This window comes from Scatophagus argus, chromosome 8 (genome assembly GCF_020382885.2).
Source record: "Scatophagus argus isolate fScaArg1 chromosome 8, fScaArg1.pri, whole genome shotgun sequence".
NCBI classification, from domain to species: domain Eukaryota; kingdom Metazoa; phylum Chordata; class Actinopteri; family Scatophagidae; genus Scatophagus; species Scatophagus argus.
The window spans coordinates 3,973,204-3,996,808 of record NC_058500.1 but is presented as its reverse complement, the minus strand read 5'-3'; the positions used below and the strand labels follow the sequence as shown (position 1 = coordinate 3,996,808).

Sequence of the window (23,605 nt, the reverse complement as noted above, 5' to 3'; positions counted from 1 at the left end):
AAAAATAATCCCCAAGTAACATACAGGTTCCGGCCAGCACTGTCAAAGTAAAAGTCATGAATGCCTGTAAGGGGGCGATTCCAAACCGGTGATTCATTAGGTGTTCTTGTGGTAGCGCTGCTACTTTGAGTGTTAAGTGTTACAACAGAAAATGAAACTGGCAATGCTACATCAGAAGTTAACCACAGTTAGCTAAAAGTAATTGGATACGTGTTTAAAATAGATTGCTGAAAGTAATGGATAGGGCGGTTAGCTAAAAATAGTGGATAAATGGTTAAACAGGAGCAGAACATAATAGGAACAGCTGAAATAGCGAACTTAAAATAATGGATAGATAGATAGATAGAAAAACAAAAAAACAATACATAAACAGGTGGACAAACCAGAGGTAAGTGATTGGACAAAGATTTAGTTCTTGTTTTACTATACACAATCAGACTTTCTCTCTTTAGTTTTACAGGCAAAATGCCCTATTTCCGTTTGTGTTTTGTTTCGCTCGGGCTAGCTTGACTGTATTGGCTGCCGCTGCTTTTTCAGACAGCCCTGTTAGCGTATACCGGAACTGGGATGGAACAAGTACGGAGCCATACTGGAAAGGTACTGGTTAGTTATTTGTACTTCGGGCTGCTGCCTCTAGATGGCACTGTGTAAAAATGTAATAACATCAGCACCGCTAAAAAACAGCCTTAAAAGTTAAGTTGTGTAATTGAAATATCTGCTAGGCGCTCGTTAGCTAACATGTTATTTATCCTAATAAAAGCGTGAGAGGGCTAAATTCCTTTTAGACAAATGAGCTGATTGTAGGAATACCCAAACCAACAATTTGTTCACATACATCATATGTTATTTACTTAAACCTGCAGTTTACACAACTTCAAATATATGTATTACTTCAAATCTTTTTTTTCTAGCAGAACACCCTGAAATGTGAGACATTTTGCTGAGCTTCAACGCAGAATAAAAGTCTGTGTGCTGTGGTATATGGCACAGTCGGGATTTATTTGGCAGGTTTTCAAGCAACAGATTACACTGGATAATAATGCCTTAAGGTCACAAAAAAGTGTATTTGTATTTCTTGCTTGGATCTAAACACAGGGCTCTGGTAGTGTAGGCTAATACTGAGCCAAAGTGACAATCGCACAACTTTGTACACATTGGACACACACACACACACACACACACACACACACAGAACTTGTCTGCCAAAGAACCTCTTCAGCTTAAGCATTTCATCTATGAGATAAAACAGAACTGAATAAGCCAGTTAGGTTGCCAGCAGAGGCAAGAGAGAAGAGAAGGAGAGAGACAGGGAGAGGGAGTGTGTGTGTGTGAGTGTGTGTGTGTGTGTGTGTGTGTGTGTGTGTGTGTGTGTGTGTTGGGGGGGGGGCTGATGATAAAACTCCACTGTTTGCCCTCCTGTAAGCTCAGTCAGAGCAAGAGAGCAACTGAGCCCAGAGGCACAGGCAGAGCAACGGAGCAGGCAGAAAGGGACCCACCACACAACAAATCACTGCTCTCTGTTGTGTCCTTGGACTTGATGGCTCTTTGGGACAGTTAGAGGGGAGCACCTGAGCTGTGTCAGACAGAAGCAAGGGAGCACGCTGCCACCTGTAAAGTTTTATGTTTTGCGATAGCAGCGAGGAACCAGTTTATACCTCGACTGGGCAAAGATCAAAACTGGACTTCATTTGTCTCCCGTGGAGCTGCATCCCCGCGGGTGCGTGGTGTGCCGACACACAGAATGATCTGAACGCTGAACGGCATCCTTTGATGAAAGGCCAACTTTTGGGGACCTTGGAGTTTTTTTCTAGCCACCACACAACTTGCTGCTGGAGACTGGATCCGCTCAGTTTGAGAGACAGCAGGAGAGAGCGGGTGGAAAAGAGAATATCGCCATCCATCTCTGGCCCCCACAGCCCACCCTCAGCTTCGGACGCCCCTCCTCTCCGCCTCTTCTTTTGCCCCCTGTACCCCTCCTCCACACCTCACCCCCCAACAGAGCAGAAAGCGTGAAAAATCTCACTAATGGGTTTATTTGCTGTCAGATCTGTGCTGATCTGTCATTCCCTTGGACCATTCTGCTTGACACACTTCATAGTTGAGTAAGCCTCCTGGTTTTCTGGCTACAGTTAACAGTGCCCCTGCAACGTTGTGCTGGCTGAGAGCTCATCAAGAGGGGAGCAACGGCAGCAGCAGCCAGTCTGACAGTATTTTGGACAGGGAGTTCCTGAAGCTGCATTCCTCTGGTCTCCTTCTCCCCGTTGGGACTTTGTGTTTGCGAGGCTTGTGGGCATCCTCAGCTTCTGTCTAATCACACGGCCGTTCCTCCACACAAGTTTCAAATTGTTCCTGCGGGGACTCTGGTGCTGATTGAAAAATAGCGTGAAGATGTGGTGTGGGGCTGGGCCTCTGGCCGTGGTGGCTGCAGTGTTTTGGACTCAGTGTGTCCTTCTGGATGGGGTGGATGCCAAGAAGGAGAGAAAGAGGCCAAAGGAGGCCACCCCACAACACACAGAGACCTACAATGCTACTCTGTCCAACAGTGAGGAGGTCGGTGGAAGCATCAAGGTAGTGACTGAAATTCTCTAAGTTTGAAAAATGAAATGTTTAGAGCTTGTTATACATTTTGTATCAAATACCTATAAGTTATAAGCTATTTCCTTATATTGATGTTGCATATGGAAAAAAACAATAGTGCAGATTAAAGTCTGAGGTCAACCTGCAGATATGTTAGAAATGTGCAGGTTTCCTGTCAGCACAGGCAAAATGCAGGGCAAATAAATAGTGGCAGAGGAAAAAGCTCGGACAGGACAGGTGTGCCCCTCTAGGTCAAGCTTCAGACATTGAGATGACACTAAAATGTGTGAAACACTAAATGGATGACTTCCAGAGGTATCCCAGGAATGTGGACATCTAAAGGCTGATCAATGCATCAATTAGTGCACGCTGCGGGTGTCCGCCACCAGTATTCCTGCCTATGTGAACAAGTAAAGGTGAAGCAATCTCTCAGGCAGAAGGAGAAAAGTCAATGACAATACGTTACAAACACCATCACTGGAAAATAAAATATTTCTTTGTATTAGTTAGACAGAACTGTCACTATGAGTGAAACAAATAGTCAAATGTAGCCGAAGACCAATGTTGATTTCACTAGCAACCATTTTCAGGAGCAACAGTTGGCCCTTGACTCTGTTATTTATTGGTTTATTGCTGGTGTTGCATATTTGCGAGGGTTTTCCAACAGGCTATTTGTTTTGCTTTCAGCCCACCCATTATGTTGGCATTCTCATATAACTCTCACTGCCCTATATACCAGCCTTGGGCTCCTACCAGCGGCCAGTCTCTGGAATCCTAACCGTAACCTTCACCGTCTTTTTCCCCTCTTGAAACCAAGCAGTGAGGTCTCCTTTGTATCTTTAAGAACACATTGTAGGTGGTTGTGGCCTGGCGGTGTTTATTTGACTTGGTTCGCCCTGTAAAAGCAGAGGCTATGAAGGATGACCTTGTGTCAACCCTAATGCCTGCTGAAGATTGCACCCCACTGGGATTCCACTCCTCGGGCCGGTCCCACAGGGAGCCGGGTGTCTTCACAAACACGATTTTCCCCCGAGGCCCACTGTCATGATGTAACTCCTGGGAAAGTTAGGTGGGCAGATATTTAAAGACCTATGGCGGTGTTGTTCTCAGCCCATTGATTCTGTCATTCACAGGCCTGGTCTGACTCCGCTGTGTCTGGGACATCCGATAGGGGCGGTGCGGCCCCGAAAACTGGGGCAGCGTGCCGTGTAAGCCCCTCACAAAGCCCTATAGAAAGGGTCCTGAAAGAGAACACCTCGGTGAGGATTAGCCCCCTGTGCCTCCCTCTCTAACATTCTTTTCATCTCATCTCCCACAATCACAGGGTAATGACATAATCACTCTTAAGATGCACTGTCAGGCCAGATAGTGTCTTTGCCAAACATTGTCACCTCTGATGAGAACCTGAGCTTTAGGCTTGACATCAGTGGAAGTGGTTGCATTCAGGGTCGCATTTGTTGGTGCCACCCTATCCAGGTTTCTACACAAGAAGAAAATGCCACACACCGTGAAAAGTGGTTTCTTTTCCTGGTTTAGTTTGTAAGTTTATCCTATTACACATCTGTTAGGTCCCAGAGAAAACAACTTGTCCGTTGGAGCTGCCTTGGCAAGAAATTTGTGTTCTCAAACAAGCCAAACATTTACGCTCCACATTTACATGTTTTTCCCTTGTGCCCAGTGGAAACAGTGGAAACAGTTCTTATGATGGCATTCGCCTTCTATCTGACCAATCCCGTGTGTGGGCTGTTGGCAGCATGCAGTCGTACACTGCATTCCTCGGGAGATTTTCCATTTGAAAGTGATCACAATAGTGGGGTGTGGAGTTGTGCTGGGAGTGGAATTTTTTTAATGAGATGATAACTGAAGCACTTTTCAAACAACTGTGATCTCTGCGAATCATCACGTCGTACGATTTTAGAGCAAAATGTCAAAGGAGCATGTATGTAAGTCTTATTGCTCTGCACCCTGAAGATGAGAGGAATCCGTCATTGTTGAGAGCAGTGAGGGATCTGTGATGGCTGTAATTGAGGGAGTCAAGTCAAACATCACGCCTGGCATGTTGAGTAATGGCTGGGTTTAGCCAGAGGCGAGGGTTTTTGTTTCCTCTCTCTCATCCCCAGTGATGATTAATGCAGCAGTGTGTGGGACCTTTTGGATCAACCTACATACAGGAGACAAGACTGAGTCCCACAGGAAGCAGCGCCACTGTGAGAGCCTATAGTCTGGGCCGCAAGATAGTGAACCCTGCTCTCTACATGTCAGATGGCTAAAAAGGTTACGCTTATTTAACATTAGCATTGAAATTACCTAATGAAGTCATCTGAAAGAGAGCGAAAAAGAACTCTTTTGTCATTACGTCTGAAATCTGCAAGTAAAATAAACCGCACAGTGTTGTGTTCTCGCCACGCAGACACGGAGGGACTGTTGTATTTGGATTTTGTTTCATTTATAATAGCTTCAGATTGATGCCAGATTTAAAGAAATCTCTTAATCTTGCCTGATTCTTAGCATGTGCTGGTCATGTTCCTGAAACCATGAATTCAGAATTATTGCTGCACTTGAAAGTATGTTGATCTATTATGTTTTCATGTAAAAATGACCATAGGGCCCATTAGTCAACATCATACAGTCATTTCATCCAGCAAATGCATACGATGTGCAGTTTAGAACGTGTTGACATTATAAAATACTAACTGCAATTAACTGTGTAATTTGCATATGATAAATATGTAAAACAAAAAGACAATTACATTCTCTATTAAAGGAATAGTTTGACATTTTAAGAAAAACACTTTCTTTGTGAGAGTTAGATGTTAAAATCATGTATTTTTCTGTAAAGTAAATATGAGGCCAGGATGCAATTATCTTAGCTTAGCATAAAGACTGGAACCAGAGGGAAACAGCTAGCCTGCCTGTGTGCAAAAGTAATAAAATCTTGGTGCTTACATGCGGTAAAATAGTTGTTTTTACTCTTAAACCTTGCTAATAACAGTGTTAGTGCTCCCAGTTTTTAATCTAAGCTAAGCAAACTGTCAGTTGATGCTTGACAAGGAAGCAAATAAATATTTTAACTATTTGTTTCAAAATAAACGTAATTATTTTTCATGTGCCGTTTTTAAAATGTTCCTGAGATACAATATACAATAGTTCTGTCGTTCCAGTTAATACCCTGTACCCCAGTTCGTGTCACCACCAATCATATTTCTCCAACTACTTTTCAGTTGTTGCACAACAAGGGCAAATTAGCTGCATAATAAAAGTAAGAAAAGAAAAATTAACCATTTGTAGTCTGTACTTATGTAACGTAATGCAGAGCCGCAAATTAATCATATAAAAAGGAGGAGGATCTAATGACATCTTACCTGAAATGTTCTGCCTACAGTCAAACCACGGGGCAAACCTGTTTACCTGAGATGGATCAGGATCACTGGTGCTTTTCAACAGCTCATTTTACCTACCACAGGGAAAATGAGCACTCGCTCCAATTTCAAAGCTATAATTCATACACAAAACAGATGTGACACGGCGCTCAAGGACCTTTTCGGCTTGTTCTGCCTTTTTATATCAGGAGGAAGCCAAGATTGTCTCTGGTGATTTCTTAAACATAAACACAAATTTATTCACTTTCTCTCACACATAATGAACGCATACACACCTTTGTTGGGACAACAGTGAAGTTAAAATCAGGCCACGTTATAAGAAGCATATTCAACTGTATCATTATATAATAACTGTGTTTCATTTACACTTCCACAGGTGTTGCTTCAACATTTGTTTAACTAATAGCAGCAACCTCATAGTGTGATTGAGTAATTATGTTTTGCACATGGCGCTTGCCAGTTGAGTAATAACACAGTGAGAAGAGAACAGAGTCAACATTGCATGCCTAACTGTGTTTAGCTCTTCGGCGATAAATCCTCAAGGCTATCTGTTTCTGTGAAGTGCAGCGGCGGGGAACACAGGGGTGGATGCATGACGAGTGGGATGCACGCAGGTTACCAGGATCCCCAAGTCCCACACAGCCTGGGGATCCCTGCCTCCCGGGGTGGGAGCGGCCCGTCCACCCATGCATGGATGACTGCACAGGGAGCAGTACAGGGATGTAAAAACAAAGGATTATAGATGGCTCTCCATCATCCTGTCCAACCTTAAACCTGCCTGTGCAACATTTTTTTTTTTTTTATCAGCAGGAAAAAGTTTCATGTCATCTTGTTTGCATGAACAGGTAGAAAAACAGATAACACACAAAAGAAAATAAGATAAGTTCAGCTGTGCACATAAAAGAATTCAGGAGCTGCCTGCAATGGAGTCTCAGTATCTGCTTCTGGCCCCAGAGACGTGTTTTAACAGTTGTGTTTGTGTTTTTGGTGGCATGCTGCCCCAGGGAAATATTTTCTCATTTCATTGCTTGAAATAAATTCAACCTAATTTTCCCCAAACTACATGACAAACACACTTAACGCAGTGCACACAGGAGCATTACTCATGCACACCCAACACATTCTTTTTGGGGTAATAAAATCTCGTACAGCTTCTGTGAATGATCAACAATGATTAAAACTGATTGATCCAAAAACTCCAAGCTCACTGTGCTGTAGGTTAATAAAACAACCTCTGTTCACTTTTACGTGGGTAAAAGTGGGTCCTGAGCACAATATGTCGTGGAGAGTAACTAAGTACTGTACTTGAGTACTAGTTTTAGTTATTTGTACTTTTACTTGAGTATTTCCATTTTATGCAATAATATTGCTTACATCTCAAAGACAAATATAACACTTTTTATTCCACTACATTTATTTGACAGGTACAGTTGCTATTCAGCTCAAGATTTTTTATAAAGGTACATAAAATGCAGCGATGAAGATTTAACCAGTTATTCCAACATTTTGGCTTAAGAACCCTTATAAAACAGCAGGGTTTAGCTGGGGTCTAGTGTGGGATCCTTGACATGTTCCAGTTGTCTTTGAGTTGTTCGATGTCTCACCAGACAAGACTTTCCCCCTCTAGATTTCTCAGAGGTTTTTATTTTAATAACTGTTCAAGGCCAAAAAAAGTAAAATCATACAATGTTTCACAACAAAGCAAATATTAAAGAGAAGTCCAGAAATTTCATACAAATTTGAGCCGCAGACTTTGTTTTTTCTTTTCTCTGCCCAATTAATCGTCTCACGACCGCTCAAATTTATCTTGTGACCGTTTGGTGGGGCCTGACCCCCACAGAATGGAAAACCACTGGACTAAACTACCTAACAATGGGAAACATGCTTATTTTCCTTATGATGAGAGTTTGACGAGAATTTAGATTATACTCTCATATCATATCATGTCCAATTTAAGGCCTCAGTTATAAGCCTTTTAGCTTAGCCTTGCATGGAGATTGGAAGCGTGTTGAAACAGCCTGGTTCTGTCCAGGGAACAGCAACAAACAGCACTTTTAAAGTTCACTGATTAACGTGTTGCATCTCGTTTGTTTAATCGGTAAACGTGTAAAAATCACAGATTCACGGGCTTCCTGTGCAGTGACTTCCCAGGGCGGCAGCTTGTTGCCCGGCAACTGTACAGAAGATTTTGTACCTGTTGGGCTGAGCCAAAGTATTTCCTCATTCCCAGTCTTTATGCTAAAATAAACTAGCCGACTACAGGAATTTCTGCTGGAAAGCAAATAATTGTATTTTCCAAAAAACTTAAATCCAGCGTTCTTTTGCCCACCTACAACGGTAAAATACCTTACACAAGGAAGCATCAGTATCTGAGGCAATGTATATTACTTTTACTTTTAATACTTCGAGTACATTTTACATTGTCGCGTTGGCACTTTTACTTGATTGGATGTGCAGCCCGGGACACAATGCATCCCATTCTTCTGACCTGAACCTCAGTAAGGTGTCATGATTTAGAGCCCCATCAATGTGGATAAACACTGTCTAGAAGATTTAAAGTTTCTTACCTTTAGACAGAGTACCTGACACATTCTGTCGGTCCGTGCATGCGCTCACACCTGCTGACAGACAAGGCCACTTTGAGGCACTCACACATCAGCGCTGATCAAAGCCAGAGCCCCGGTGTTCTTCATCAGCTCTCAGACTGATTCCTGGATCGGCTCCCTCCCCACTTTGTTCACGAGTTGTGCATGCTGATACAGAGCTAAGCCAGGGAATCCATAGTTTACTTTATGCCACAGTCAATAGCAGCAGAGTGAAAGACTGAATGCCTCTGACAGGTTTTTCTGTGTCATCAAGCAATGTGGTTTTCATGTCCATGGACTCTTTGATGCCCTGACTCGAGACAGGGACTCACCTGCATAATGAATCAGGCAAGTTGTGTGAGCCATCCCAGCTGTCACTATATAGTGTATGTCCTGTGATGCAGATGCTTTTAAAATAAAAATGTGATGTTTTCATGGAATGAGTTGAGCATTCCATATGCTGATGCTTAAATTATTTATATAGTGATTTGCTGTTATTTTTTTCACCTCAGAAATGAAGGTAATGATTACCTTGGTTGTAGCCTTTCTTCCTTGAGCACAGAAAATCCTTGAGGGCAAGATTTTAAACAGTTTAATTACAATGGCGTGTGTTAAAGAGGATAACAAGTATGGCTGGATCCCTGGCAATGATATGCTGTCTTTTTATTATTAAGTAGAGAGTGGCTAAGATGTGTAATTATAAGTCACATGTGTGGGCCAACTTGCACTGTTTCATTTCTCTGGAAAAGCAAGGCAATGATCTGTGACACTGATATAAACACAAGAAGACATGAGAAGCTTTGACTTTTTCTTTTTTTTTAAATTTAGCATTGCTTTGCTCTCGTAGTTGGGTGGGTGTTTTTTTTTTTTGTACAATCATACTGAGCTGTCACAGCCTCCAGTCATTTACATGTTAATATTTGTTCAAGCTTACAGCTTACTGCTACGTTAAGGAAAAGTTGGGAAAATTTCGTGTCTGTATAGTAAACATGTACCAACTGCCAGCAGCCGGTTAGCTTATCTTAGCAAAAAGTCTTGTGTCTGTCTTTGTGTCAAGCCAAGCAAAGCTGACTTAATACTATCTATAGGCTAAAGAGAGGGATATTTCCATCAGAATGTGGTGATAGATAGATAGATAGATAGATAGATAGATAGATAGATAGATAGATACTTTATTGATCCCAAGGGAAATTCAAGCACCAGTAGCCCATTACAGCAGTGTAGGTTAGTCAAAAGTAAGCAAACAAACAACCAAGGCTTAACTGTTTGTGGAAAAAAATAGAAAAATAGACTAAACATACTAAATAAACTAACATATGCTACATAAAGTACAATAGAGTGCAGAGAAAGCAGGTACAGGTGGCGACCAAAGCAGAGCTAAAATGGAGACTGGAACAAGGAATGCAATGAAACAAGTGCACCATACTAACCTAAAAGCTGATAGCATGTCGTTGTTGTGTGTGCAATTTGCTTCTGCTGTACCCAAGTTGCCAAAAAAAAAGTCAGTTATTGTGGGTTTGTTTTTTGTTTTTTTAACTATTTCCCAAAACGTCCAAACAATTCATATAAATCTTACATAATTGTTAATGTAATGAATACGAAAAACTGACATGGGAGAGGAAAAAGCAGTTTATCCAACAGTCTCTCAGTCTAATGGAAACAGCTTTGAGCGTAAAAGTATTCTTCTCTTGACCAAATCAGCCTTGCTTTCATCTGCTTCCAAACCTCAAACTCACAACAAAAACACAGAACGTTTCAAAATGCGGCCGGCGCAGCGCCTGTTAAGTTGTTTATTTTGTCTGCTGTCAGAGAGAAGAGAAGTCGCAGAGAGAGACTGTTGCAAATCCCACATATAAAAAACAATTTTTATTCCAGTATATTGAAAAGACAAACAAGGAGTTACTTTGTTGCTTTGGAACCAGAGGCGAGTCTTTGACAGTGAAGAAAGGGGCATGTTAGTTTTGCAGATAAGTGATCCATGTCTCGCTGCCAAACCTAAACAAATTCCATTTCAGGCAGCTCACCTCCATGGCTCGTCTTTATCTCCTCTTCTATCTCGACTGAAGGCACATGACATTTGGGGAAGGGTGAGATTCGAGCTCTGTAACTGGACTTCATTCAGGTTCACATTTTGCTAAAATAAAAACACGTCAGTTGTAGCAGAGAAACATAAGTGTGTTCCTTATCTCCCTAACAGATCCCAGTCTCCTGTACAGTAATTTATTACAAATGGGTTATTTCAGATAAGAAGATCCAGCTAGACACACACGATTAGGAAACCAACAATCTTAAATCATAACTCCCCCTGGTGTACCTACTGTATATACATTTGTTATCTTGTTTATTAATTTTTTCCATCATTACGTCACTCAAACAAGCTGTGTTAATAAAAGAAAATACAAGTCTGTCTCTCAGTGAGGGCGAAAGTGTTGGCCATTTTGACATGTTGTTATAAACTACAGTAACTGAGGTCTGCAATCCACAGAACACACATCACACATAGACGGGCAGACTCATTTTTCACCAGAGCGCTCATGGAAATTTTCATGTACTGACGAAAAAAAAAATAAAATAAAACACTTGACATGGTTTGTTTACATTCATCAAAGTTTATTGGGCAAATAAGAACTGACATGCCACCTGAGTGAATTATATGGAATGAAAAAAGAAGCATAAGCTGAACCTTTTGTAGGGGAATGGTGACTAAACTGAGATGGCAAACTGGAAAGCCTCTTTGAGGAATCGCAGTGGACTGGGCAATATTGACAGCAAGAAAGGTTTCCCTGCGAGACCTTTCTTGCTGTCCGGCACCATTTAATTGTATCTTAGGGCAAGATTTTCCAATGAAATTATGAATCACTGGATTTAACCTCCTTTGCATTAAGCCTCATTTTGGCAAAATCATTTAAAAACAAAATATATGATTACCGTGACAAGTGGCTGTAGTTATTGAATGAGGACACAGTGTGGTGGTTTTAGACAAAAGTCTGCATATGTTTCTTACTTTTTGACTTATGCACTTTATCCAGGTATACTTTAACTTTCCTTAACCCATAAGAACCCCCATCATGGGAGAGTTATGGCAGATATAAAACAGATCAAATGAACCACATGTAACACATTTCTGAAGTTGTACTGGGAAAAGTACCCCAACAGTGATCTGTAATCTAATGTTGCATACGCATTACATGGGATGTTTATAGTAATTTTTTTTCCTCCTTTTACAGCACCTCATTTTGAAATCTGTGTCACTGTGGGTTCTTTTAATATCCTAAATTTCACATTGTTTAGTTCATGTGGGAAAATGTTCCTGTCTTTGTTTCTGCTGCAGACTTCTGAGAATCAGAGAGTGGATCCACTGGGATCATGGATGGACTTTGTCAAAAGACCCGTTGGCAACTTCCCTGGAAAGTGTCGCAAACGTAAACGACCACTGGTAAACACAGTAGATGGGATAAAATTTTACTATTAGTGATAATTGGTGCATTTTATTTTCACCACAGTATTTGGTAAGTGAGACAAACTAGCAGAATAATGTTCAGATCAAGTTTGATGTGTGACAATGTTTTGTGCGTCTTTTCTCCACCAGCCCGGCCCACCTGGTCCTCCAGGTCCCCCCGGTCCACAGGGACCTCCTGGCTCACCTGGGGCTGAAGTGACCCAGGAAGTTCTCCTCCAGGAGTTCAAAGAGATGATTAAAGGTAGAAACACACTGATTTTCCAGCTCCAACACATTTCAACTCCTCTTTTGGCTACAAGGTTGTTCTTTCAGAAGTTGCAGCCAAACAGCAGTTAAATATTTTGATTGAATTTTTGACATTTCACATTATCGTGAAAGAATATATATTGCACTGTAATCACCTGGATGTGTTTCCACCAGAGGCTACAGAGAGGAGAGCAGCAGCCTTGGAGAGACAAACCAGCCCCAGCCAGCTGCCCACGGCTCTCCTCACCTTGGAGGGAATGACCTCCTACCGACGAATAGAGGAGGCTTTCCACTGCAAGCTCAAGGGACCTGTGGTGGTCGACAAGAAGACTCTGGTGGAGCTCCAGAACTTTCAGACAGTATGTTTGTTTGGAGCCAAGTAAATGTTTATGAACTGGTTCAGCTTTGCTCCCTGCACATGGCTGAAAAAGAAAAGTTTTGGCTAAGCCTCCTCCGCATGCATGGTTAAACGCTTTCTTTCTGATCCGTTTGCTCCTCCGTCTTAACTATGTTTGAAAGAGCGAGTGTTGGGTAATCATCGCTTAGTTTGCATGTGGGGGAATTTTGAGAGGATCATCCCCTCACTGGTAACTGGCACTGGCAAAGCATGTGCTGCCACTCTGAGACTCAGCCTGGCTCTTTGGTCGAAAATATCTACTTTTTCAATTCTACACATCACTCTTTGGGCGGCATACAAAAGGCACTCTGTCTCTGACTTGGAATAAAGTGTGGAGAGGACAGAAATAGACACTGTTTGAAACAGCATGCTGTAGTGGAAGAACTATGCCCTGTTGGGATGGGCGGACAAGGCTGGAGGAGGGAGGATTAAGCCTCCCCAAACTATTTAACATGCTAACACAGCACTATGTTAGAACGGGCATGTTGCTGGGGCTTTGGAATGGATATTTTACATGTTTTGCTGAATCAGAAGTAAAGAGAAAGACAATGAGGGACACAAAGAGGAAGAGGTTTGAAATGGGGGCCTTGAAGCCAGACAGTGAATCTGTGATCTGTACGCATGTCACAAAATAGCTGGTAAACTCCAGCAGGTGAGCTAACTGCTAGTGAGATATCAAAGAAATTATTTATTTCAAATGCTGTTGTGACTGGGCCGTAGGAGCCCTGCTGAAGTGCTTCTGACACTGAATACCTTTCTACTGTTCTGTCCCAGAAAAGGGGTGCAAGGGGGCGGATTCTCGCTCTAAAACATAAACTCATGAATATTCTTCTATGTTTTCAGCCACCAGCCAAAGGAGCCTTCCTCAGAGGGTCGGGAATGGACCAGTCCACTGGGAGATTCACAGCTCCGATCACGGGGATCTACCAGTTCTCTGCTAATGTCCACATTGGTAAGTCACAGTAACTGTCTCATAGGGGGTGTTACAGTGGCTATACCGAGGCCTTATTAAGAAACTAAAACAGTCAAGGAACAGGCTTGACTCTTGCTTAATTTTGTACATAAACACTTATAACACAGATTAATACAGATAAACACTTATCCAATTCAGCCCATGCTTTTGGTTTTGGAAAAGTTACACCACCTTTACACCACCATCCAAACTATAGCCACACGTACACAGCTACGAGATGTGGAGAAATCCAAAGCTTGACAGGCTCTATCTGGTCACAGTCGCTAAGCTAAGATTGGAAAAATCACTGTTCAGGGGTGGGGAGTTAGCGAGCCATCATGATGTGATCGTGAACATATTGCCTCTTCGCAGACCACAATGAAGTGAAGAGGAGCAAGAGTCAACTGAAGGCCAGGGATAATGTTCGGGTGCTGATCTGCATTGAATCACTCTGCCACAGATACACGTAGGTATCTTGACTCCTCCATGTCTCAGCCACTATAGTCTGAGACAGGATTCATCCAAGTAGCATGTCCTGGTTTCTCAAAAAGAGGAGAGCCTTAAAAAGGTTTCTGAAATTAGGATGTGATGTTTACATGCACAACACATAACCGGTACTCTTGATTATAACCAGAACACTAGTGCAATGCACTCGTTCTCATACCCTGACTCCAAATCAGGTATGTCCTCTCTGACACTCATTGTTTACTCAATAGCTTGTATTCATGTGGTTTTCATTTGTTATGGCTATGACGCACACTGGTCGGTTATACCACCTATAACTAATAAAAGTCATAAAATTGATCTTGAGGAGTAACGTATCTGACAGACAAACCCCACACTTTGCATTCTTGACATTCTTGTTTTGATAAACTGTTTACTTTCTCCATGAAACAGGGGTATTTTATTGCTGTTTAATGCTACCTCAACTTTCACCAGAATTTATGATGCTGTTAAAGGTTTTGTCTGTTACACTTTGTGTGGAACCAGTGTGGCATTTCCTGTATAAAAGCAGACAGGGTCTTTTCAGAGGAAATGTCCTCTCACTTAAAGCTCTCGTCCCTGTCGCCTAACTAATCTTTATAGACTCACCTCTGACACCTCAGGAAGCCTGTTACATTCAGCAGCAAAGCAGTCAAATGCCCTTGTTTGGGATGTGGGAGACAGATAATGAGGTATCTAATACAGCAGTTCTGCAAAATCACAAACCCTGTTGGGAACAGTTCTTTCCAATATTTTAAAATTTCTATTTACATAAAGAAAAGAGCTCCACAGCCTCCCTTCTAGCTTGGTACATTGTGGAGAACATATAAATAATATTATTATGATGGGTTACTTAACCCAAAAGAGTTCTTGGCGCTTGTTTTGTCGAGCCAAAGCCCCAGCCAGTCTCGTCCTCCCACACATGAAAATGCAGAGAATGTGAAATGAGGCTCATTGAGATGGCAGTTGGAGTGAAGACAAACATGATTGATTTGCCATAAAAATGTAGCATTTTCCACTTAACAGCAGCCAGTGCTCTCGCTGTGTGGTTAAAGCCCACAGCGATGTTACAGCTATCTCTTCAGTCTCTGAAAGCACCGAGTTGTGTAAGAACAATCTTGACAGTTTTGGGGAAATACACTTTTTCTCTTTCTTGCTGGGAGTTAGATGAGAAGATACCACTGCCCTGTCTACACACTGAATATGAAACTATCAACTGCACTCGGCTAACTTAGCTTAGCATGAACACCGGAAAGCAGCCAGCATGGCCCTGTCCAATGGTAATGAAATTTGCCTGCCAGCACATCTGAAGTTTAGGTTATATTGTGACATTACATATGTATGTGTGGTTATATCCTGAACTGGGAGCTGAACAACCAGGTTCTACTCCATCAGTAAGTAAACCTCATTTAAAACAATGCTGACATGTGTAAGAGGGTCATGATATCAGCTTTTCACTACATGATTATCATGGCCAAAGAATTCACCATAACAATATCGTCACGTTATCTACAAAATCAGACAAAAAATATTGCGACACCTCTACTTTGTAATTTTGCAATCCCCAAATTTTTGCTGGCATGCAGATTTTGTCACCTTTAGACAGAACCACGGCAACTGTTTTTGTGTCTTATACAGCTCGAACAATCCATTTAAAGAGTGCAAATTTGCCATGAATTCTGAAACACAAACACGTGTTAACTCCTTTTTAAACGTGATTACAGCTCACTGGAGATGATTGTTGGATTAGAAAGCAACAGCAAGATATTCACTGTCAGTGTGCAGGGGCTGCTGGAGCTACAGGTGAGCAGCACACAAAGAGACACACAAGCGAAAAGTATCTGCATCTGTTCAATCTTTCTGCATCACTGCTGTATATTCTCCTCCGCAGGCAGGGCAGTACACCTCCATATTTGTGGATAATGCAGCAGGAGCTTCCATTACAATACAGAACGGTTCAGATTTTATGGGTATGCTGCTCGGTGTATAGCCTCGCACATGAACAGGGCATCAGCCGAGCCATCCACCGCAGCCGTTTTCTTTTTCTTTCTCAATGGACTGCTTTTGAGCACCACCACACAGCACCAAACCACAGGCAGGTTTGAAGGAAGAACATGAGTTTGACGGTGATTTGACTGCTCGGTGAAAGGAAAGTGAGAAGAACTCAAAGACTGTTTTTCACAGTGCACTGCCGCTTCCCTGAGGAACCCGGATGACTGTTGCTTCTCCAATAAAATAACCTGAAAACAAAGCAGCTGATATGGATGCTGACGACCCTTACGGTAAACCAAATGTCAATGTTGTAATGTTCTCTGGACAGATACTGGTAGAGCTAGGGAACATGAGAAAGCACATTTGTGTGTAATGTATGCCGACATCTTTATATTTTTATTATGTACACACGCTCTTGAGCTATAGTTATTATTATTATTATTATTATTATTATTTTTTACCATGGATTAAGTCTCACATTCATATATGTTATGGTACATAGACTGTGAGTACACTGGACAATGGAAACGTGCTCATTAGACACGGCCTCACACGATCTCAGCGACGTGATGTCCCTCATCTGTGATTACATGTTATGTAAATTAACTGTTACTGCATTTTTAGCCATGCTAGTGCTGTGGTTTTGTATGGCTACTTTGCTTCTTACCATTCATGGTCCTGGGAGAACAGATCCTACTCACTGAGGGGAGCTTTCATCTGGCATCATGAGATTGAGTGAAATATTGGAACAGCTATTGGATGGATTGCTATGAAATGTTCTTCACGCATTCATGTCCCTCACAGGAAGAACTGCAACCAATGTAGCATGCTAACAAGCTAAATTAAGATGCTTAATTAATTGGATTGTGTCTGTGAGCATGTTAGCATGCTGATAGCAGTATAGTAGTAGCTCAAAGAATCGTTGTATTTAAGAACAGCCTCAGAGAGCAGCTAGCATAGCTGCATAGTCTAGTGGCGTGTCCACATTACCATGGAGAAAAGCGGTCTCATGCTGCACGTTCAGCATTGATCAGCAAAGTATTTGCCACTCGTGGCACCACCTTAGCTCGATATGACCCAGTTTGTCATTGCACAGATCTGGCAATTCAAAGACACAAGTAATTTGTTTTTCAGCCATCTTTCAGTTCAAGCATCAGTCCAAAAGTAGTGGCTGAGCTCACGGAGTTTAGCACAGCTTGGGTCAACGTTCAACAAACGTTCGGCACACCTTCCTCTGCTCAGTGCATTACAGACGTCCATGCAGACCTATTGCAACACACCACATACACAACAATGAAAGATTCGCTTGCATTAACTGTTTTTTGCAATAATGCGAATACGCCTTTAGTCTTGTTTAAACGTGTCAGACAAATCGGGATACACCTTTTCTTTCTTACAACTCTCTCGACTGTAAGAGAGCAGTAAGAAGACGATTTTTGATTATTTTAGGATTACTTCTGCAGTCTTTTTTGTGTTAGCATTAATCATCTGTTTTGTTTTTACTATACTTTATTCTTTTCTTGACATATAGATGTTTGTAATTTATCATAACTGAGAAACCAGTAACATTGGAAAACAATGAACTTTCTTATGGTATTTATATTTGAGGAACTGCATGATTCACTTGTTGATCTACACTCTTGTGGACTGTTAATACCACAGATTATTGCAAAAATAAAATTACCTTTTTACTATTTTTATATTACCCATTACTATGATGTAATTTGAAATTAAACTTAAAAAAAAAAAAAAATGCCACTTTGTCTCATGCACATTTTCACTACAGCTCGGGGGAGGGAAATAAACTGCATCTAAATTTCACTGGATTCCTATTAAAATTATTTATTTATTTTTTTTGCTATAGCTTCAATTCATTCATGAAATGTCCTGGATTTAATCAAAACATCATTTGAAATGTAAAATACCCGTGGTGAACATTGGCAGTCTGTCAATGAAATTCTTACTTGCATTACCTACTTGTAAAATATGACTAAAACATCTCGCTGTTTGGAATGCAACACTCTGCATGTCTTTTAGGACCACACGTCCAGGAACAAAACCTGATAGCTATTAAATTTCATCCAGGCTGTTTTTCATGTATTTTAAATTTCTTAACTTTCCACTTTAATTAAAACTGAAGAGCTGCTGTCCATCACAACAGACAAGCAAATAGGGCTTCATTTTTAATCTTTGGAGATAATTAGAAATTTTTTAATATAACTATAATGTTTCTTGGGTGGTCCAAACGGCCACTAATAAGAAGGTCTTGGACTTCATTGAGCAAGTGCTTGTCCAGCCAGTAAAATGAGCTTGTTAGCATCATTGCATGAATGCTTTATAATAGAGGTTTCTCATGGAAGCATTGCTGAAATGCCAAGTGTCACATACTGTACCCAAGGACCAACCACAAGAACGTTGCACCCACGTGCAATTTCAGCCGCTGACTATAGCACACATTTCAGACAGTAATGGGCTCCTTGCTGAAAAGCATGCCCAAACTTTGGAACACAAACATTACCCTTTTATTTTGAAATGAACTAACCAGCATTTTTAGGTGTGTTCTTATTTCCCCAACTTAATTTTCACATAAACTGCTGGCCCAGAGAAATGTTTTGAAAATGACAAATGAAAATAAAGATGTTGAAAACAGCCTGAATTTATGGTGTGTATTAGGGGGCTGGGATTGCTCGAGCATATTCATTTTCCTTTTTTCATAAGCTGAACTCTTTCAACATGTCCGACAGCGCAGGGATGACAGACGATATACGTTTACATAATATTTGCTTTTTCATCGCTCAAGGAGTAAGAGAATGCACACACTTGTTAGTTTTGATTGTCTTATGTCTTTTTCTTCAAAATGGGTTTAATGACAGCTATGTGAGCATGCCGTAACGCATTCGCTGCCCTGCAGTGGAACATGGAGCCTGCCAAAGAGGTTGCGAAACCACCCTGCGCCACGACTCTGACAGGAATTTCCCATCGCCCCATTATCAGCATCAGACAAGCTGAGTGATTGCAATTACATCTGCCCAAATGCTAAGAGCAACTGCTTTTTCTCTTTTCCTTCAGAGAAGTGAGGTATTATGAATGGCCCCATTGTGAATCTGTGAGGTTTCTGTCTGCCCTGTAAACCAACATAGTTGGGCTGTGCAGCTTTAATGAGGCCTTAATTATGAGATTCCTGTACCTTAGCGACTGACTCACTGGGTGACGGCTTTAAGCAAATCCCCCTGTGTACATGCATCCCTAAGACAAGGGGAGACCAGGACTTCATATGACCAATTACAACCCTGCACATTTTTAAGACCCTATGCTTTCTCCACGAATTTAAATTTCATATTAAGCGGGGGAGCGAATCCAAATCAACTGTTGTTGTTATTAAAAGTGCTGAAATTTAATCCAAACACATACAATCAATTGTGGTGTTATGAAAGGTGACCATAGCTGGAGCTCAAGTATGAAGAGGATGTGACATTTTGGCGAGTAGCCAGCCACTGGCCGGGACCCCATGCATTCTGTCTTTCTTCTCTGTTTGTCAGCACTTCCAAACATGGCTACCTGCAGAGAGGAACAGACAGTCAGGCTCTCTCTTAGGGATGCCAGGCTCCTGTATATTATGTTTTTAGCATGCCTTGGATTTTTTCACGGCAGCCTAAGTTACTCCAAACAGAGCCGAGCAGTCCAAGTCCTGCTGATACCGAGGCTGCCCTAAACAAACCTGTTGCTGTGATACCGACCCCTCTGCTCTCTAAGTGGAGAAGAAGATGGAAGATAAATGCAGTCCAACAGAGTTCATTACCACTTTCTAACAAGAGACATGAGACATTTATAAGAACAACTGACTCTCTCTTTGTCTTTTTAGCTGGCTTTTTAAAGCAGACATAATCGATTTTTTAAAATATTGATCATGTGCCTGCTTCTCTGTGAACTGCAAATGTTTGTTATTACGTTTGCCATAACTACAAAAAAGCTGAAAATATGTCAGTGTGGATGTTCACAGCTTGATTCCGCTGCTCCCAAGTGGCCAACATTTACAACTGCAAGCTTGATGGATTGCTGTAACAAACATTTATCAATTATTTAACGACTGGTGGGCATAATGAGGAAGAGAAATGACGCTGGATTACTGACCTGTTACATTTCTGATCTAACAGACAGGACAAAGTGGGTAACTTTCGCTGCAGTCACAGCAGTTTTGTTTTTACGTTTTCTTTTGCTGCTCCTGCATATTTGGTATGTGTATGCTGCTTTTTAAAAACATATTTCTTTAATCTGTATAAGCTAAATCTAATGTGTCATACTGCAGTCTTAAATCTGTTTTGACCAGATACAGTTATATGTAGTTACTCAGCACAGATTGTCTACCTGCTGACAGGAATGACAGCTCAGGTGCAGCAAGTGTTGGTGTGCGATTACTGTTTTTTTATGGCTCAGCTGACACCTCATTGATTTGTGACTGGGGTTTAAATTAAAAGAGACAGCTTTTAATTGACATTTATTTGTTCCTGTGTTTTTCCCCCACTACATGATTTGCTCTTTGGCAACTAAATAATTGTCTAAAAGAGGAGAAACAACAACACAAATCACATTTTTCTGCAGTGCCTTCAGGATATTGTGCTAATATACCTCAGCAAATTGAGTGCCATGACCAGTGTTCCTTAGCCAACGCAAACTGAATGTGTCATGTCTTCCTCTGAGTAATGGTGTTGGGATGAGAATGGTTTCAAAATCAGACAGCAGTTATGTAAGTATTTTCAGCAATTTAGTTCTCAAATTGCGGCTGTCAGGAGCATTTGAGGCTTCCCTCAGTCTTGCATGGGTCTCATGTATCATCTCTGCACCTTCACAGACTCAGTCAGCAACCTCTGGCACAATTACACAAAAGTTATATGGGGACACATTTCGAAACAGTGGTCCGGCTTGACATTCATGACATTCACTAACACACACACACACACACACACACACACACACACAGCTCAGTATGCACAAGCGGCAGTAAAGAGTCTGGTGCAGTTGGAGTGGAGACGGTGGGTTTTAATGACACAGTATCTCTCAGAACGCCGTTTCCATAATTATGCTCTGTCTGACATGGATCTGTCATTGGCATTGATTGTTTGTCCCGATGCCCCCTCCTTGGGTAGGAAAGTGTGTGAGAGGGTGGGAGGGGAAGGAGGGAGGGTGGATGTTTGTATCCCCTCAAGCTGGACAGGTTGCATTCAGGAGCCCATGGGAGGCCCAAACTGGAGCCATTGGTGAGATTGGTATCGTGTTAATGGCTCCACAGGCTCCAAGATTCATGGCAGCAAAACCATAAGAGGCACTGGAATGTGGAGCTCTCTTGAATCATTGTCATAATTAGGGACAATTGCACAGACAGACCCAAGACGTATTGTGCTCACTTAGAACCAATTTTTGTCTGACTCGTCTCATCCCACATTACACATGCGTCTGGATGTTTGTGTGTGCTAAAGGAATAGTTTGACATTTTGGGAAATGCATTTATTAGCTCTGATACTTAATATGAGGTTATAGTTGAGTGACAACCGTGCTCTTTACACTGGGATTAACCCCTGACTTAATCCGTATGTATGGATTAAGTATGGGTTAAGTCAGGGGTTTTCAAAGTGTGACACTGGGACAAAAATCCAAAGATCTGGGAAACAAATTCAAAGTGTTTCCTCCAGGCATCTCCAGTCACCTTCCCTCTCTTTGGAGGATAATCATGCTCTGACCTTTGAAGCCCAGCTCTGTCCAAATGATGCATGCAAAGGTAAAGGTGCTCTAAAACTCTCTAAATAACACATCACGCAAGAAGCAAATGACCATACTTCCCAAAATGATGGACTATTCTATTAAAATAGTTTAAACTTGCAAACTCCTCATTGGCATGGAGGTACTGCACTCTGTGCTTTCCCAGGCTTCCTTATGCAACAGCAGCACTAAGCAGAGTTGTTATGAAAAATGTCAGATGTCCAGTGTAATACTTGCCTCTCCGTATGACAGGTAATTAGACCTTTAATAGTTCTATTGACACTAATAGGGGCAAATATCCCTCATTATCTGTTCCCCAGTGATAGCAGAGGATGGAAGGGGGGTGGGTGGGGGGTGGAGGGGGACACGACTCAGGCATGGGAATAAAAACAGCAGACCTGGTCTGACTGTGGGCTGGCAGTTCGTGTCTGAGGGTGTGGCGAGTCTGAGGTTGATGGTGTGGATAAGATAAGGCCTTGCAGTGATAAGGGTGAGTTCAGAGATTGAGTACGGAATGCTAAGGGGTATGTGGTACATAATGGGAGTTATTGCTACGTGGAGAAAAATGCTGGTGTAGGCCAAATCCTCCACACGTACTGCTCGTGACATTCATAAATGATGCATATATTCACTGAAAATTAAGAAGTCGACAGGTGCTAAAGTGCTTTATCTAACTGATCATTACCTTCTTAATGCTAAGTTTTATTAGCTTGTCCGGACCTGCTTTGCTCTGTTTTCATTCACCATTAATTGTCAAAAAAGAAAACAGGCGATAAATCAAATTCAGAGAAAGGTGTCCCGCAAGGATTAATCATTGGATCACTTTTATTTCTTATACTCAAATCAAAGATCCTCAATGAATCCTCAATGCTGCTCATTGCCTCTTTTACCTTTGAATGTCATTGCACTAATTGATCACGATTTATTTTGAAATGTTCATATCTTAGCCATCACTGTGATACATATGAGGCTCCTAATTTTCAAATACCAGCAGAAAATGTTTTGATGATGGGATACTTAATAATTTAACAAAGGTAATGAGTGACCTTGAATTACTGAGTTTATCTGAGGCTGTTTTTACAGCCACGCTGTATCTGAGTGTGTTCGTTAAGCTGCTCCGGCAGCTCTGCAAAAGGTTTATCCTCGTTTAATATTAGGGTGGTAATGTTTTAAAGGTCATGAAAGAAGCGGCAGTAATCTGCATTAGCTTTCACTGAATTTCTGTGATTAATGGGACGCAGCTTGAGAACAAAACAAAAATTTGTGGCTCTTTTCATGTCATCTTTTAATAAGCCCTTTAATAACCCTCTAACTCTTGACTCTATCCCATCGGCATTCACTCACTCCTCTTGTTGTCAGCGTGATGGTGAACCACAAACCTGGCCACACCCTGCCCAGCTAACATCCACTGCAATGCCTTCCACTCGCCTTCAGTTCTGGGGAATCCACTCACGGGTGATGGTGGCCTTTCTGTGCTCTTTCTTGAGGGAACAGGCTTCATTCAAAGCCATCTTCTCCTTCCACAGCTTGGCCCTCTGAAACTCAGACTGGGCTTTTCTCACTCGGCAAGGAGAGCCTGTGTAGTTTTTCTTCACTCAAATAAAGACTGTCAAATGATTGTGTATATCCTGGCAGAGACTGATCCAGTAGGCTCATAAATGCCCGGGCGTCTGCCATCCATTTGTTCACGTGCGATCTCATATATCACACTTGTCACTCGTGGGCAGCTATAATCTCCCAGAAGCTTTTAGTAGAAATCCTGCTGGTAGTGTTATTTGA

At 41.7% G+C, this 23,605-nt stretch overlaps 1 protein-coding gene across 1 annotated transcript; it reads left to right on the top strand.

Annotated features, from left to right (window-relative positions):
• The first annotated feature begins 1,387 nt into the window (after nt 1-1,387).
• Nucleotides 1,388-17,834, top strand: c1qtnf12 (C1q and TNF related 12). Its single transcript, XM_046397148.1, has 8 exons — nt 1,388-2,568; nt 11,874-11,978; nt 12,132-12,243; nt 12,423-12,607; nt 13,489-13,597; nt 13,970-14,063; nt 15,805-15,883; nt 15,972-17,834. Exons 1-8 carry the CDS (start codon nt 2,389-2,391, stop codon nt 16,068-16,070), a joined length of 963 nt encoding a protein of 320 aa, XP_046253104.1. The 5' UTR covers nt 1,388-2,388; the 3' UTR covers nt 16,071-17,834.
• Nucleotides 17,835-23,605: the final 5,771 nt, after the last annotated feature.

Coding starts and splice junctions, on each gene's coding strand:
- c1qtnf12 (XM_046397148.1), top strand. CDS start 2,389: ATGTGGTGTGGGGCTGGGCCTCTGGCCGTGGTGGCTGCAGTGTTTTGG. Junction 2,569..11,873: donor AGGTCGGTGGAAGCATCAAG/GTAGTGACTGAA, acceptor TTTCTGCTGCAG/ACTTCTGAGAATCAGAGAGT. Junction 15,884..15,971: donor AGGGGCTGCTGGAGCTACAG/GTGAGCAGCACA, acceptor TCTCCTCCGCAG/GCAGGGCAGTACACCTCCAT.